At 43.7% G+C, this 17,361-nt stretch overlaps 1 protein-coding gene across 1 annotated transcript in view; it reads left to right on the top strand.

The window, feature by feature from the left end:
• Positions 1-17,361, top strand: part of CB4H10orf67 (chromosome B4 C10orf67 homolog) — a 161,602-nt gene that overhangs the window by 91,762 nt on the left and 52,479 nt on the right. The window contains exons 9-10 of the mRNA XM_030322833.1: positions 2,010-2,069; positions 3,037-3,213. Of these exons, the coding sequence (XP_030178693.1) occupies positions 2,010-2,069; positions 3,037-3,213 (237 nt within the window). The remainder of the gene's footprint in view (positions 1-2,009; positions 2,070-3,036; positions 3,214-17,361) is intronic.

Here is a 17,361-nt window from a genome sequence, read left to right as displayed (position 1 = left end):
AAGCAGGCAATGAACTTGGTTGCAATCAAACTGCAGCCGCGTGTCGCAGGCGGTGGGTGGCGACATCGTCACCAATCCTAATTCCATCTTCAAGGCTTCCCTTCGCTGCAGGCATCGCCCAGGCATCAGCTAGAGATTAGGCAAAATTTACGCACACGGTTTGGGGCCGTGCAGTCTGACTTTCCTCGGGGTCTCCTTGCCTTGGGACTTTCGTTGGCTATGGCTGTCCTGAACTGTGTCCTCAGCAATCCCAAAGGGCTTCGAATTTCCCCTCGGTTTTAGTTACTCCCCCCGCCAGCCAGACCGGGCACTGCTCTCAAGTTTAAAGCCATTGTCTTCAAGTAATTGCTTTTGTATACTTTTCTCCAGAGTTTATAGTTGTCATCTGCGGGAGGGTTGGTTTCACAGCAGTTACTCAGCCGTGACCAGAAGTGTAACCTCCACCTAATTACGCCTTCATAATGTGAATATTATCATGTCACACACATACACCCCCACACACTTAAAGTCATTCAGTGGTGCCCTCCTGCGTTTGAAATAAAATCCAAGCTTTGCGTGTTCTCCTTGATCTCAGCACACCTGCCCAGTTCTCCCCAAATGCAGCGCTCCATGGACACCAGTTACCACCCTCCCAGACCTCAAGAGTTCATGACACAGACCTGTCTTCGGTTGAATTCTGCTCTATCTGTAGGTGACAACTACTTTTGAAAATCCATTGCAGTTGGTGAGACGCTAGTGAGATGAATGGCTAGAGGTATTTCTCATTTTTCATAAGATTAGCCAGAATTAGAATCACTGGCATTGGGGCACCTGGGTGGCTCAGTCGGTTAAGTGTCTGACCTCAGCTCGGGTCATGATCTTGCGGTTCATGGGTTCGAGCCCTGCGTCGGGCTCTGTGCTGACAGCTCAGAGCCTGGAACCTGCTTCGGATTCTGTGCTCCTCCCCTGCTCACGCTCTGTCTCTCAACAATAAATAAATGTTAAAAAAAATTTTTTTTAAATCACTGGCATTACTCGTAAATCAATATGAAAAAAGCTTAATATGATTGACGCATGCATTAATGATATATTGTTTGCCCCTTGCAACAACACAGATGGATCTGAAAGAAATTATACAAAGTGATGTGAATCAGAGAAAGGCAAATACTGTATCACCTTACTTATAGGTGGAATCTAAAAACAAACCTGAGAAAATGAACTTAGAAATGCCAGAGGGTAGGGTGGGACGTGGGTGAAATGGGTGAAGGTGGTCAAAAAGGACAAATTTCCAGTTATGAGATAAAAAGAGATCATAGGAGCATCACATGCAACATGGTGACTATAGTTAATAAGACTGTATAGTATATTTGAAAGTTGCTAAGAGAGTAAATCCTAAATGTTCTCGCCAGAAGAAAAAAATGTAACTGTGTGGTGATGGATGTTTTAACTACATTTATTGTGGTGATCATGTTGTAATAGAAGCAAATTTTGAATTATTACGTTACAGACCCGAAACTAATATAGCATTATATGTCAGTTATATCTCAATGATACATATGATAAAAAGCCTTTTATGCCTGGAACCTAGAATTGATTCCTTAAATCAAAATTTCATCATTATATGATTGAAGTCTGGCTATTGAATTATCTGAAATTTCTTTGCAAATTTTATAAGACCTGGGATTTATAGCTATCGTAATAATATATGAAACAAATTATTACCACGAAAGCAAACAATATATATTTCTCTATAGTCTCTATTATGCTTAAAGCAATGAACAAATGCTAGTGACTTTAAACATTTACAATTTTATTTCTTTCTGTTCACCTCTTTTAAGTGTTTTTTTTTTTTTCTGGGTACAAATTTATCTTCTAATTCATATTCAACATTATAACCTTACATCCTCATCATAGTTTTAGCAGTCAAGGGGTTTACAATTCTATTCTTTCATTGCTTGAGGAAGTTTTCTAGAAAATTCTTTTGAATCTTTGCAAATGATAACAAATGATACGGGCCTTCCATTTCACAGATTAATAAACAGCAGGAGGACATGGAAACAAGGAAGAGGATTGAGAGCCTAAGCGTCAAGGTTTGCATTTAACTTTAAGTTCTTTTTTTGTCTTTTATTCTGTGCGTCTCATTTTGGCGTCTGGGTTGAAGAATGCCTGCATACCGCACCGAGACTTTTCACTTCCCAGGATCTGAGTCTGAAGGAGAAAATGCTTAAAAGTGTGTATGGGAGAAGCGTCTGGGTGGCTCAGTCGGTTAAGTGTCTGACTTTGGCTCAGGTCATGATCTCATGGTTTGTGGGTTCGAGCCCCGCGTCGGGCTCCACGCTGACTGTGTGGAGCCTCCTTGGGAATCTGTGTCTCCCTCTCTCTCTGCCCTCCTTCACTTGTGCTTTCTCTCTCTCTCAAAATAAATAAATAAACTTAAAAAAAAAAAAAAAGTGTGGGTGGGAAACCAGCAGCCGGAAGGCTGAGATCAGTGAGAGGAGTGTAAGCTGACAAGAAGGCAAGCCTGGGGGCGCCTGAGCGGCTCAGTGGGTTGGCCTTCCAACTTTGGCTTGGGTCATGATCTCGCGGTCCATGAGTTCGGGCCCCGCTCTGTGCTGACAGCTTGGAGCCTGGAGCCTGCTTCTGGTTCTGTGCCTCCCTCTCTCTCTGCCCCTCCCCTGCTCATGCCCTGTCTCTTCAGACTCCTGTCCCTTCCCTCCTACCTTCTCTTCCCCGAGCTCCCTACAAATCCAATACAAGCTGTCACTGCACCCCACTCCTCACCCCGCCCCCGCCTTTCCAGCTGCTGCCAGCAAACATTGAATTTGTTGGTATGTTTTTCTCAGTACAGCAGCATCAGTGGGAGGAGTGGAAAAACAGACCCAGCCTGCAAATTAAATCAGGCCAACGGGGAGTGTGGGACCGGGGAAAAGGAACAGATCCATGCCCTTTGGGACTGAACACTTTAGCCTGAAATGCCCGCTCAAGGGAGGAAAAGAAAGAGACGTGAATCGGAGGCGTGAAGTGAGAATAACAAAGTTGGTTGTTTTTGTGTACCAGAGCTGGAGAGCACTCAAGGAGAAAGAAACCTCTTTGTCTCTGTGGTCCTCACAACCCAGGATTCCATCCAGGCCTGGAACCATTTCAAGGGCACGCTCGCCCTCCTCCAGTTTAGCGCCTGTTAAGACCAAGAAAGTTAAGACTCCGAAGAAATCTGCCAAAGAAGAACAGCCTGTGGTAAGAACTTCTCATATGACCACACGCCATGACGCTTTGGTCCACAAAGGGCCGCCGTTCTGCGGGCACTATTGCGACCTCACGGCCAGCATCAGCAAGGCGGCCGGTCTCACCCGCCGGGTCCCCTACTCTCTGTGCGTGCAGCTGGGCAGGGCTCTGTCTGCTCTTCTGTGCACCAAGGTGTCCTTGTTGGGCCCTTTGACTGCCCAAGAGGATGCCACCCTTGTCCCCAGGTTCTGGTTTATTAGCTTCATCACTAAGGCTTAGTGGGTCTCTATTAAATTAGCAGGATAGAAAAGTCACGTCCAAAGCACGTTCTAGGGGGTATAATTTCTAACTCATTACTGCCCGATATCTGTCAAAAGCTTACTGAAAATTCCCTGAATTTTCAGGGCATGCAGGCTACACAGTCCATTTGTTCATAGTATTCTAATTAATGTTTGTTTATTTTTGAGAGGCAGAGCGCAAGCGGGGGAGGGGCAGAGAGAGAGAGAGAGGGAGACACAGAATCCCAAGCAGGCTCCAGGCTCCGAGCTGTGGGCGCAGAGCCGGACTCGGGGCTCGAACCCCCGGACTGCTAGATCACGACCTGAGCCGAAGTCGGAGGCTCAACCGACTGAGCCCCCCGGGCGCCCCTATTCGCTCATAGTATTCTAAATTGACAGCTGGATTAACTCACACCGTCAGGGACATGCACGCATGAAATATACACTCTTCCTGTCCTAATCCGCTAGACGGCCACCAATCAGAGTTGCTTTTACCGGGCCTGCCGCGTTACTGCTGGTCCGTACAAGAAACCAAGTTAGGAAGTAGCTTTGTGATGTGCAACCCACCCTGTCGGCTTCTTGTGCGGGCACGGAGGAGACACTCCTCCCTGCATCTCAGGAGCCCCACCTTCCTATGATCCTGAAGGGACCTTTCTGCTGTGAGTCATGGGGATCGTAATTCTCCCAGCAGTGACCCAGCCCGGGGGCTCTGTGAATGGTATGACTAGTCAAAACTCTTTTTCCGTTGGAGTTTTTAGAAAGCTTAGAAGCCGGTTGGCGATACGCACAGGCAAGGCGCAGCACTTCCCAAACTCTCCTTTCTGCGCGTTCCCCTGCTCTTCCTCCTTCCCCCACGGGGGGCAGAATCTGCTTCCCGAACGCTTGGGACCCGGAGGAGCAAAGCTGATTCTTGCTCTCGGGGCTCATCCATATTCTAAATGCAGAGGTGCAGGCCTCTCGTGCCCGACTCACCAGCCAGATGTCTCCCTGTTCCTCCCGAGCAGAGGAGTAAGCATGCAGGTGGAGGGAAAGAGTCACTCCCCCCGGAGCTGAGGCAGATACTCTCCTCTGAGAGCACCGCCACTGGGCACAAAGTTAGGAAGTGTGCACAACTGGAAAGCAGTGTAGTTTCCGAAGGAGGAGAATCACATTTGGGGGGACATTTGGTGCATGGCTGACCAGCGCCTGGGTTCTAGAAGTGAGATGTTTAGAATCCAGTTCTTGGGAAGTTTTTGGTTTTTTGTTTGCTTTATTTGTTTGTATGTGTTTTGATTTTGTTTTGTTTTGATTTTGGGGGTTGTGTGTGTGTGTGCAAAAAACAAAATGAAAAACCCACCCCCTGGTGTGAGTGTGCAGTGTGGCTGGCTGACCCGAATGGATAGGGCAGCCAGACTGGATGGAGGGATTGTAGCCCAAGCTTGGGATTTAGGGAGCCTATGGCCGAAGCAGTGTCCTGTTTCAGAAGGCGCCATCAACGCCATGATGGTGTCAGTCCCCTTGGCGACGGTGGCTGAGGAGAGTCCGGGTCTGAGGCTCTGAGCAGATGGCAGGACTGCAGAGCAAGGTCGGTGACTGGGACAGAGCAACCGAGTCTCTAATCTCACGATCACAGCCCCTGGGAGAGCTGCCCCATCCCTGCAGCAAGCCCAAGGCCCTAAGTAAGTCCTGCAATTGCAGATTAGAAACTCCAGTGTGCTCAGTTTACAGATAGAAATTGAGAGGTCATAGAAATATGACCTCAAGGTCATAGCCATGAGGGGCAGAAACAACCACTTGGTCTCACCCATAGAAAATACACTGTAAAGGAGAGACAAAGGCAGACAGGATCTCACAGAGGTATCATTCAATGAGATGTTCTGTTAGGGTCACAGTCTTTCCTTCTGACTAGAATGATTGTTGTTTTGATGTGGCCAAAGCCTAACTGTGTGCCTTGTCAGCTGGAGAGACTCAGAAGTTAATGTTTAAACAGCAAGTAAAAAGGAGACCAGAGCGGGGGATGGGGGGAGGTGACGTAAGCTAGTGTTTATATATTTATATGAATTGGTTGGATTGTAAAGTGAAATATATTTTTCTAGTTCACCAGTACCTCTATTACATGCACTTCTGTTGTTAATATTTTTATCGCAAGTGCTCCTTTATATCACCTTTCCACGTGGTATATTCTCCACTTGAGATTAACTTTACGTATCATGCACACCGATTATAATTTCCCTCTTTTTCTCTTTTAAAGATTTTATTAGACCGGACTCCTTAAAATTTTCAAAAAAGAACGAGAATTGTTTGAAATTAAAAAATGAAAAAGAAGCCCAGCTAGCTGGATTTGTTAAAAATCGCCTCTAAAGGGTTTTGTAACATTTACTGCATGGAAAAGCCCAAAGAGAGAGCTTGCTGAAGGAACTTTTTACATCAGTCACTTATCTTATCTAATTAATCATACTTATTTTTTTGAAATCTGTGTCATTCGGTGGGAACGGTGCACATGCTTCACACAGAGGAGGACACAGTGATAAACTGAGTGTTTAGCCAGTCTGAAAAGCATGATACGAACATTGCTGTTTGATTTCTATTTATGAGAGATTTCACAATATCAAATTTGTATTTGGACAGTGTTTTGTGTAAAGTTTAGTTTTTGATATCCGTAAAACATTGCAAATACTCAGGTTTCACATAACAAGGTTAGATTGGCTTCCCAGGGTTTTTGCCTGCCCCCCCCTCCCCTGCCGCCCCCCTCCCTCCCCCCGGGTAATTAGTTAATTAAGGTTGCACCCAGTCAATGATTCCCTGGAAGACTTCTGAGCTTCCACGGGGTAACCTGGTCTGTGCTCATGGAACATATGGTGTGTGCTCCGATCCGCAGAAAGCATCAGGACCTTCTGTGTGGGAAATGGGACACGGACAAAGTCAATCCTGTTCCCATTCTTAAAGTTCACTCAATACAAAGCAATTTGTACCGCACAAAGGACTTCAACAAAAAGTCTAGGACGTTTTTCTTTTCCCATTTAGACATTGTGGGATAAAATAGTTTTTGCAACGGTTTTGCAAATTATGACCATATGCACCCTGCACGCTGGTTAATTTACTAAAAAAATATTATTATAGGGTAGAGAATGATTGTTATATAGTATTATAGGCTAGGTAGGTGAGGGAAAAATCTTTCTGAGATTGACCATTGCTCTCTCATGCCACTCTTTTATTTGATTAAATTGCACATGAAGTTTAATTAATTTTTTTAATGTTTATTTATATTTGAGAGAGACAGAGAAAGAGAGGGACAGTGTGTGAGCGGAGGAGGGGCAGAGAGAGAGAGAGAGAGAGGGAGACAGAATCTGAAGCAGGCTCCGGGCTCTGAGCTCTCTCAGCACAGAACCCGACTGCGGGGCTCGAACTCAGGTGCCGCGAGGTCATGATCTAAGCCGAAGTAACCGACTGAGCCACCCAGGCGCCCCACGCATGAAGTTTAAAATAAACATCCTCAGGGAAGACAAAAATAATCTAATCTGTTTATTGTTTCATTATTTCATTCTTTTCCCCTTTGGCTTCCTTTGCTAGAGCGGTTCCGCCCAGCAAGGCAGGAAGGCCTGCATTTTGCTCGCCGTGGATCTGGCCGCCTGGGCGGCGGTGTTAACACAGAGCTGGGGTGATTCTGCGCATGTGCGTGCTCTTCAGAGGCTTGTCAAGCGACAGTCACCGTATTTGGGTAGATTAGGTTGACCCAAGAGAATTTGCCTCATCGTACCAGATCTTTCTCTCATAATATAACTTTAAAAGGAGAAGATTACAGAAGTCATACACTACGCCTTTTTTATTTCAAAATCAAATTTCTCACGTGCCACTAAAAGGAATTGATCTTTGGATTCTGCTCTCCGAGACCGAAGTTGGCAAGCTGAGCGATATCATATTCAGAGTTCAACCGAAAGGTGGCTTTTACTTTCTACATCGTCCTATTCTGAGTGGTTCGATGGTAAATTAAATACATACTTTCAGGACATTTGGAACAGAAAATAATATTCATTATTCGTGGCAGGAATGAAAAAGGCTTTTTGTTAAGAATCGCATAATGGATTTGCCTTGCCTTTTCGTTTATTTTAGTATTTTAGTATTTTCTTTGTAGGGCTTATGATATTTTAGAATAGCTTAATTAAGGACCCAAGATGTTGCTGTGGGAATCAGGAAAAGATAGATTTGAGATTTGTATCGATATCTATACTCCCCTAGGCACGCGCGGCCAGGGGCAGTTGCTAGGTCCCATAATGTCACCTTGGTGGTAACAGAAGTGTCATCTTGACATTCAGGAGCCCATAAGGCAGCCATCTTGCCCCTCGCTGCATGGTGCTGCTTCATTCCATTTGCTTGGATGTCAGCTGTGGGTTTCTCTCCGGTTCCCGCTGGCAGTTGAGGCCAGTCTTGAACACCAGGTCATTTAGCCAGAGTCCTGGTGCTGCCCAGACTTGGGTCTTACCCCCAGAAGACCGAACATTTGATATGCTGTCAGTCATCCTAACTGCCATTATTGTACGTACCCATGCTGCTGATTGGTGCCACGAATGCTGTCATAGAACTCAGTGCTATAGGACTGCTTCAGTGTGGCTGCCGGCCAGAGTCAAGCCTGAGGTAGCTGCACCCCCACGGACACTGGCATTGGACTATTGGCCACCCTCTTTGGATCTAACTCTGCTAACTTGTCAGTTTCTCCAGCCCTGAGCTCTTCAGGCTAGATCTCCCCCAGATCCCAGCTTTGTCCTCACACCCTGGGGATAATTTTCCAACACATCGATTTTTTTTTTTTCTTAAGGCATATGATTTCATGGAAGATGGTATTTAAACTTTTCTTTATTATTTAATATCCCTTTGTTTTCTTTTCCTGTAGTCTCTGCTTGTTCGTTAAAAAAGCCCCAAACTGGGGCACCTGGGTGGCTCAGTTGGTTGAGCGTCCAACTTCGGCTAGGTCACAATCTCACAGTTTGTGGGTTCAAGCCCTGCATCAGGCTCTGTGCTGACAGCCCGGAGCCTGTGTTGGATTCTGTCTCCCTCTCTCTGCTCCTCCCCCACTTGTGCTCTGTCTCTCTCTCTCTCTGTCTCAAAAATAAACGTTAGAAAACATTTTTAAAATAAAATTAAAAAATTAAAAACCCTTGAACTTATTAAAGTTCTTTGTCTTCCCTTACTTATTCATTTAGCACGTTACTCTTAGCTTGCATATCTGATCAACCTAGACAACCGGTGATATTTCACTGAGTTGATTTAATGCCAATCAAATCCAAGGAGTTCTTAAGGATTGTTAGCTCATGCAACTTTATTAGGGAATCAAGGCACATTTATTTAGGCTTTTAAAAATCTTGAAAATAGCTTGAAGATCTTCTTCACCAATCTCAACGTGGGATCCATCCCTCTGCTGAATATATGAATATACATGAATATATATGAATATACATGAATATATATGAATATATATGAAAATATATGAAAATATAATATAATGTAATGTAATGTAATATAATATAATATAATATAATATAATATAATATAATATAAGAAGCAGTTACATACAACATATGCCATGAAGCGTTATGGAGTTCAGTGAATCCATTGGCTACGTGTATATATACGGTGAGCCCATATTCGGTTTCAGGCCACCGGAATTGATTGACATGGGCCTAGACAATCTAGAGTATAATTCTGGTTAGGATACATAACATTTCTATTGGTTTACATTAAATAAAGCATAAACATATTTTTAAGTTAATTGCCTATGTTAAGATTAGAAAGATTTTAATCTACAGTTTTAGATGTTTATACAACCATTGGAAGTGTTCGGAGAATAAGTATTAGGAAAGCGACAAAAAAAGATTTTGGACTGAAGAACCCAAGTAACTGATGAATAGGAGACCAATACAAAGTCACTGCAGTTTTTAGGAGCCTTTGGCCGCCTCCTACCAAATCGCTTTGTCTTGGCTGTGAAGATAGTGTTTCTCAAGAGCTCTCCAAAAAGTCATTATGAAATTCATGGCTGCCCATTTACCTTGCTTCAAATGCCCCTGGAGAACCTTTCCCAATGTTTCCATCAAAAGCACAGTCCTTGGAACTCCTAACATGTTGCATCCCTCAAATATTTTGAAGTTTAATATATTTTCATGTAAAAAGAAAAAAAAAACCTGATATAATTTGTCACAGCAAGATTTGCACCTGACACCTTCACTTATACCATTTCCCCAGAGCTTTCGTTTCTTTTTTTTTTTTTTTAATTTTTTTTTCAACGTTTATTTATTTTTGGGACAGAGAGAGACAGAGCATGAACGGGGGAGGGGCAGAGAGAGAGGGAGACACAGAATCGGAAACAGGCTCCAGGCTCTGAGCCATCAGCCCAGAGCCCGACGCGGGGCTCGAACTCACGCACCGCGAGATCGTGACCTGGCTGAAGTCGGACGCTTAACCGACTGCGCCACCCAGGCGCCCCCAGAGCTTTCGTTTCTTAACGTAGGTCTGATAAGTTTCCGTCTAGTATCATATTCCCTCTTCCTGAAGGACTTCATTTTGCAGTTCTTACAGTGCAGGTCTGCTGGCAATGAATTCTCTGTCTCTTGATTGAGCTTCTCAAATGTGTGGTTTGATGTCTCTCATTAATCTCTGACCATTATCTCTCGTTATCTCTTTTGCCCCATCCTCTCTCCGTTCTCCTCCTGGGACTCCAGTTACACATATGTTAGACTGATACCCTCCCACATCTCTTGAATGTTCTGGTCATCAGTTTTGAACTATTTTTTCCTCTCTGTGTTTCAATTAGGGGAATTTCCTTTGTCTTACCTTCAAATTCACTAATTGTCTTCCTCAGCTATATTGAATCTACTGATGAGTCATCAGAGAAATTCTTCATTTTGGGTGTTGTCTTTTTCATTTCTAGTATTTCCATTTGACTCTTGTTTAATATTTATTTCTCATCTTTCTGCTGAAATTCCTTATTTATAATCATCCATGTTGTTCACTTCCCTAGATTCTTTAACATTGTAATTATAGTTATTTTAATGTCCTCATCTGATAGTTCCAAGATCTGGGTCATCTTTAAAAAAAAAATTTTTTTTTTTACTGTGTATTTATTTTTGAGAGAGACAGAGAGACAAAGTGTGAGGCGAGGAGGGGTAGAGAGAGGGAGACACAGAATCCAAAGCAGGGTCCGGACCCTGAGCTGTCAGCACGAACCGTGAGATCATGACCTGAGCCGAAGTCATATGCTTAACCAACTGAGCCACCCAGGTGCCCCTGGGCCTTCTTGGAACCTGATTTTGTTGATTGCTTTGTCTCCTGACACTAGGTTTTCTCTTCTCCTTGCCTTTTTGTCTCATCTTTTTTGACTGACCAGCAGACATCACGTGTAGACTAGTAGAAACTGAAGTAAACAGGGGTGCCTGGGTGGCGCAGTCGGTTAAGCGTCCGACTTCAGCCAGGTCACGATCTCGCGGTCCGTGAGTTCGAGCCCCGCGTCGGGCTCTGGGCTGATGATGGCCCAGAGCCTGGAGCCTGCTTCCGATTCTGTGTCTCCCTCTCTCTTTGCCCCTCCCCCGTTCATGCTCTGTCTCTCTCTGTCCCAAAAATAAATAAACGTTGAAAAAAAAAAAAGAAAAAAGAAACTGAAGTAAACAGTATTCACAGCTGGAAATGGCGTGCCTCTTCCATCAGATTGCTATTGTAAGGGACGCAGCCAGTCTAGCTAGAAGTTGAGTTGAGTTGAGTTGGGTTGTTGCTGTGGTTCTTCTTCATGGACCGCAGCCTTGACGTACCTCTTGGGGTGGATGTGCACTTGGAATGCGGGCCAGAGGAACAGAAGGCTTTTTTCTGAGTGATTCCCCACCCTCAACTTCAGCAGAACCTTTCTGCGTGTGCCCCAGGGTAGGTCTTTCTCTGTGCTCCCATCCTTCCCTCAGTAGTTGGCAGCCGTTGCTTCCCTAAGTAACACAGAGGGGGTTCCCTCTTGTTCTAATCCAGACCAGTCTTTGGGGAATGCTGTGTGCCTGGGCCTCAGAGGTGAGCTCTGTCAGGATTCCTGCCCCTCCTCTCTGTGGTGGTCTACCTGTGCCTGTACTTGAAGCTGACCTTGGGCGGGAGTTTCCCATCCCTCCTGCAATAGGAGGAGCCTCCCCTTTGTATTATGACAGACTCTAAAGGCCTAAGACAATTGCTTTCCAGGGAAGGAAATGTTTCTTTTTATTTTTTTTTAATTTTTTAATGTTTATTTATTTTTGAGAGAGAGAGAGAGAGAGAGATGGAGTGCAAGTGGGGAAGGGGCAGAGGGAGGGAGACACAGAATCTGAAGCAGGCTCCAGGCTCCGAGCTGCCAGCACAGAGTCCGATTCGGGGCTCAAACCCACAAGCTGCGAGATCATGACCTGAACCGAAGTCGGACGCTCGACCAGTTGAGCCACCCAGGTGCCCCAGGAAATGTTTCTTTAATTTTCCCTCTTGCCATACGATGTCTTCACCTATGCCCTGAGAACAGGAAGGTTTGCTGCCCTCCCCAGCAGTTGAAAGTTTTTCCTTCCTAGGAAAGAAAGCCCTGGGAGAAATGGGTGGGGCCTGGTGTTTCACACTTCTCCACCCATCACCTCCTTTGAGTCTGATTGGCCAGAGAATTTGCTTCCCTTCTCCCAGGGCCTTAAGACTTGTCCTTCTCTCCCAGGCAGGGTACTTTTGCCTTAGCATCAGCCGATCCCCTCCTAAAGTCCACACCATCAGCAAGTTTCCTGCCCTGCCCTCAATTATCCCCATGAGCATCTGGTGGGAGATGGGGCAAAAAGCTGAGGGTGAGTGTGAACTCTCCCTGTAACCTGTGCCCCCAGCTACTCGGACTGCTCTGTAACCCGTCCTTGCTCTTCAATGGTTCTTCACATTTTAGCTTATTTTTCTTCCCTGCTTGTGTTGCAGCTGGCATGGTACTGCTTCTGCGGTAGATGAGACTGTTCGTGCATCACATCTCCCATCGCAGGGAGGTCCTCTCTGGAATTCATGTTGCCTGGTTGTGACCTCAGTTCTCTGACAGGTCCAAGAAAGGTTGTGATTTTTAGAGTATCTGGGTTTTCTCGCTAATAGTACGGCAGTGGCTTTTTTTTTTCTTCATCCTATGTGGGATGCCGGAAGTCTGAAATTTTTTTATAAAACATTCATACATTTTCTCAGTAAAGAACTGTCAAGAGAAGAAAGTAAAAAAGAATCCTGCACCCAGGGATAATCACTAAAAACTTCTTGCGACCATCCATTCAGACAAATCTTGACACATATTGGCACACACAAGATACAGGGGACATCTGTCAGTGACACTCAATGTATATAATCAATTACACACAGTGTTTTTGTTTTTTTTTTAATTTTTTTTTCAACGTTTATTTATTTTTGGGACAGAGAGAGACAGAGCACGAACGGGGGAGGAGCAGAGAGAGAGGGAGACACAGAATCGGAAACAGGCTCCAGGCTCCGAGCCATCAGCCCAGAGCCCGACGCGGGGCTCGAACTCCCGGACCGCGAGATCGTGACCTGGCTGAAGTCGGACGCTTAACCGACTGCGCCACCCAGGCGCCCCTACACACAGTGTTTTACTCCACGGAAGTAGCATCATTTACTTAACCAATCTCTGTCAATTTACTAGCGCCTTCCAGAGATGTTGTTTCTATTCTTTTGCTACTAAAAACAATGACTTCATCATCTTCGTTAGAGCCATTTCCATCGTGGATGTTTTGGCTACAAATTTCTTAGAGCAGATAGTTTGATAGAAGGTGTGTACGTAAAGTCTAGGATGATCTGGAGCCAGGAGAGGAGGCCAAACCCACAGACACTTTTGTGGCCTCCCAGGCCTTTGAGAAGACGTGCTTGAGATTTGCAGATTGCCCAAATCAGCATGGATTCTGTAGGGCTTGGTAGCCCCATCGTCTACCAAGATGTTTCAGAGCCTCCCTGGTAGAGGGCACATCAAATGAAGACTTGTCCCATTTTTGAGAGAATTCCCTAGCGTGACAAGTTTATTAGAAGAAAATTCACTGGCGATATACGTAGACAAATGTTTTGTTTTTATTTTTGGCCTATACAATGGTGAGTGCTTGCTTGCATACAGCCTCATATCTTATTTCAATGTTCTTAATCCCCCCCGTCTGTTTTCTCCCAACTGGCAGCACGGAGGCTGGTCCTCCTCTCTTCATATCCTTGTCATTCCCCCTCTTCCCTGCCAACCAGCACCCACGGGCCCATACTGGTGTTTAAAAATAGCTGTGTTGCTTAGAAGGTAAAAAGAAGAAAAATGTTAACATAGAAGTCAAGATTAATGACATTTAAGGGACAAAAGATTACCTTTGTTCATGATGAGTTAGAAAGATTGTTTTGATGGTAATCTGTTTAGAGGTTTAAAGGAGATGCAAGGAGGCATTAAGCCCAGAAAGAATGGCCAAAGTTTCAGAAAAGGGATATTTGTGGAAATTAGGAGAAATAAGAGAATGTAATGACTCATTGACAAGAAAAGAAGAAAGTGGATATGATAAGGAATATGGTTAATCCTATGGTGATTAACAAACATAATTGCACTTTAGTTATTACAAACGTTGACTCTTGATTCCTCATTTAGAAGATTATATTGATTAACAGTTGATTTTTAATATGTTTTAAGTACAAAAAATGGAAAACAAACTTAAGAATTACAACCTGTCATAAACGAACCTTGTTTCTTAATTTTATGATTTTTTAAATTTATAAATACATACACTCAAAAGAAAATGGGAACTATTTATCATAAATTATTTCTAATCACAATTTTTGGTTATTTTTACCATTATTTACCTTACCTTTTCCTACTTAGGAAGTTATCTACTTTTGTATTAATATTACCATTCATTTTCACCTCTATCTATTGCTCTGCAGTCCAGTGTTTGCACTTGACAATGAAGTAGCCACAGAAAGACCAGCATGCATATTCCAGAGAAAGTGGAATGTCAGCAGCTGACAAAACAAAATAACAGTTTAATGTGGACAGAGCCAGGATTCAATGTAACGTGCTGTAGCAAAGTTGAAAGTTCAACTCAAACTGGAGAGCAAACACTCTAGTCTACGTGTAGTGCTTCGTTGTTTTGGGTTTTTTGTGGTTTTTGTTTTGTTTTGTTTTTTTCAGTGAAAAGAGAAGCCATCTTGGTCATTGTTGAAGTATTGTCTTTGGGGGAAATGGAATGATTATTTGCTTTATAGAAGATACGCTTTAGCAAGAGTCTTATCTTTAGTTATTACAGAGTCGATCATTATATGAGAGGCAGGAAAAGAGAGCCTTGAAAATTGGAACTAGTATTTACTACGTGTGAATTTAAACACAAAGACTTTCATAAACTTTCAATTACAGGTATCACTTTGGATACAGTGACATGAGTAAATATAAATGTCTTTCTACATGGGAACTTATTTTGTTTTACCAAACCGTTTTCCTAACTTTTTGTGGATTAATTGTTAAAATTTGGGTTAATTTTTTCTCCGTTAGCATACTTGGTCCATTGTTAACCAAGTGGCAGTGAACTTGCTCTCTACTCCCTGTGCCTAGGAAGAGAGGCAGTTCAAGTGGATGGTTCCCTTTGAAAAAAAATAGGTGGAAAGATTCTAAAAAGTGCACGCCACGGTCACTTTGGTGATCCTCACTTTTTTGAATCCAAGAAAGGCTAATGATAACAAATACTTCTCATTGTTCTTGTTAAATTGGTGCTGTTGTACCTTAAGATTTCGGTTTTGTCTAGCTTTCTGTCACATGGGCCTTGGGAAGACTGAGTCACAATGTTGGTAGAGGTAGTTGGTGGTTTCATCTAGGGGGTTTGAGATACTGTGTAGACAATAAAGGGAACATTTATTTGGGTAGTTCTCAGACCACTTCAAAGGCTCCAAAGAAAGGAAACTAACTTTCTCATCAGCATCATTGATTGCTACAAGAAAATAAAGCAGGGTTTTCAAAAGGAAAAACATTTCTGAATCCTAATTCTTATGTCGAACTAAAGTCTCAACTGAGTATGTAAGAAATATAAAGATCTTTTTGAACGTGTAGAAACTGAAAAAGTTTACCCTACGTGGAACCCGTGTAAAAAAATTACTCAAGAAATACTCCAACCAAACATAGAAAGAATCCAATATGCAGGATGATATGGACACAGGAGAAGGAGAAAGTGAGTGTGACTCAGAGGGAAGAGGAGCTAGAAAAATGAAAACTTGTAGCATTAAACTAGCACTTGGAAGTGCCTCATTCAGGGGTGCCTGGGTGGCTCAGTCGGTTAAGTGTCTGACTCTTGATTTTAGCTCATGTCATGCTCTTACGGTTCGTGGATTTGAGCCCCATCTTGGGCAGTGCTTAGTCTGCTTGGGATTCCCTCTCTCTCTCTCTCTCTCTGTGCCCCTCCCTTTCCCTCTCTCCCCTCCCTTTGCCCCTTCCCTGTTCGTGCTCTCTCCCCTCTTGCTCTCTCTCAAAAATAAATAAATAAACTTTCAAAAAGGAAGGTCCTCCTTTCAGTGGCAAAGCTTAGTAACAGGTTTACATTTCCTTCCCTAAGGAGCCAATGACACTACTTGGCCCTGTAGTAAATAATATTTGCAAAACCCACATTATACTTTTTAGAATCAGTGTGTCGATAAAGTGTAGGCCACTCCATCATAGTTCGAGAACAATCCCATAGACATTGACGATGTAAAAATAACATCCCTTCCAAAAATTGGTAAGTTGAGAGAGTGAAGGGTATTGGGGGGAAAAAAAAAAGACTAAACAAATTTCCCATCTTTCATACCAGGGAGTTGGTAAATCACCATCTAGAAGTTTCCATATATCGAAACGATAATAAAGGCCACTATGATAAAAGCTAAACCCTTGCAAAATTTTAAAACCTTGTGAAGGAGAGAAGGTGGAAAGTAATGTGAATGCTTTAAATTCTTAACCGTTATTTGTGGAGAGGCCCAAATCAATAAAGGCTATTCTTTATTTTATAATAATGTGGAGAAAAACTAAAAACAGAATGAATGAACAAAACCCTTAGCTTCTGAGAAGTGAGAGTTTCAGGTTCATGTATGCTATTCGTAGTTCATTTAAAGAATATGTGCATGCATTATCTATCGATAAAAAATCTAGAGTAACAGGAATGAAAAGATCAATAGGTTAGTATATAGAAATAAAGAGTAACATATGTGAAGTGCCTGGCACGTAGTAGGCACTCAGTAAGTGATCGCTTTTATGGCTGTTATTACAAATTTTGTTATTCTTCTCTGTGGCAGCTGATGTCAGCTGGGTTCTCTCTGCTCCTTCAGATAGAGGCAAAATTGGTTCAAACCATATTCTGGGCTTTGTGGCAGCCTAGAGCGTGTCCTGTGTTTCCTGCAGATGCCTGGGCATATTCTGTGGTTGTCGCTCTGCCCGGCTCCCTCTTCCTTTGAACTAAGTCAGTCTCCGAGTTTCATGGTGCTCCGTTTGCCATCCCAGCTTCCATTTTGTTTAATCCGACGCGAAATTCAATCCAATTCTGCGACTCCTACTAAAATGGCCCACTCACGTGACACCTTTGTCTATGTAAATTTCAGGAGGCTGAGGAGGCATCCCCAAGGTGCCGTTTCAAATTGAATAGTGGACATCACCCCTGGACACTGGTCACCCGTGGCTTCACCACACCCCAGAAGACCTCTAGGCTCGTGGTCTTGCCTGGCCATTTTCTTTCTGTCTCTTCCCAGCCCTTACTTCTGATTACCCACGGGGAGCTCTAGGTTCCTTTTACTTTATTCTGCAGAACTCTCTAGCTGCTCTTCCCAGACCTGGCTCCAGACCCTCCTGGGTAGAGCCTGCCTCACCAAGATGGGCAACAGATTTGGGGCCTTTGGGGTCACAGAACCCACCAGAAAGGTAGTG

This window comes from Lynx canadensis, chromosome B4 (assembly GCF_007474595.2).
Source record: "Lynx canadensis isolate LIC74 chromosome B4, mLynCan4.pri.v2, whole genome shotgun sequence".
Lineage (NCBI taxonomy): Eukaryota > Metazoa > Chordata > Mammalia > Carnivora > Felidae > Lynx > Lynx canadensis.
Note: the sequence above shows the minus strand (reverse complement) of the source record. Positions and strands in the feature narration are given on the sequence as shown.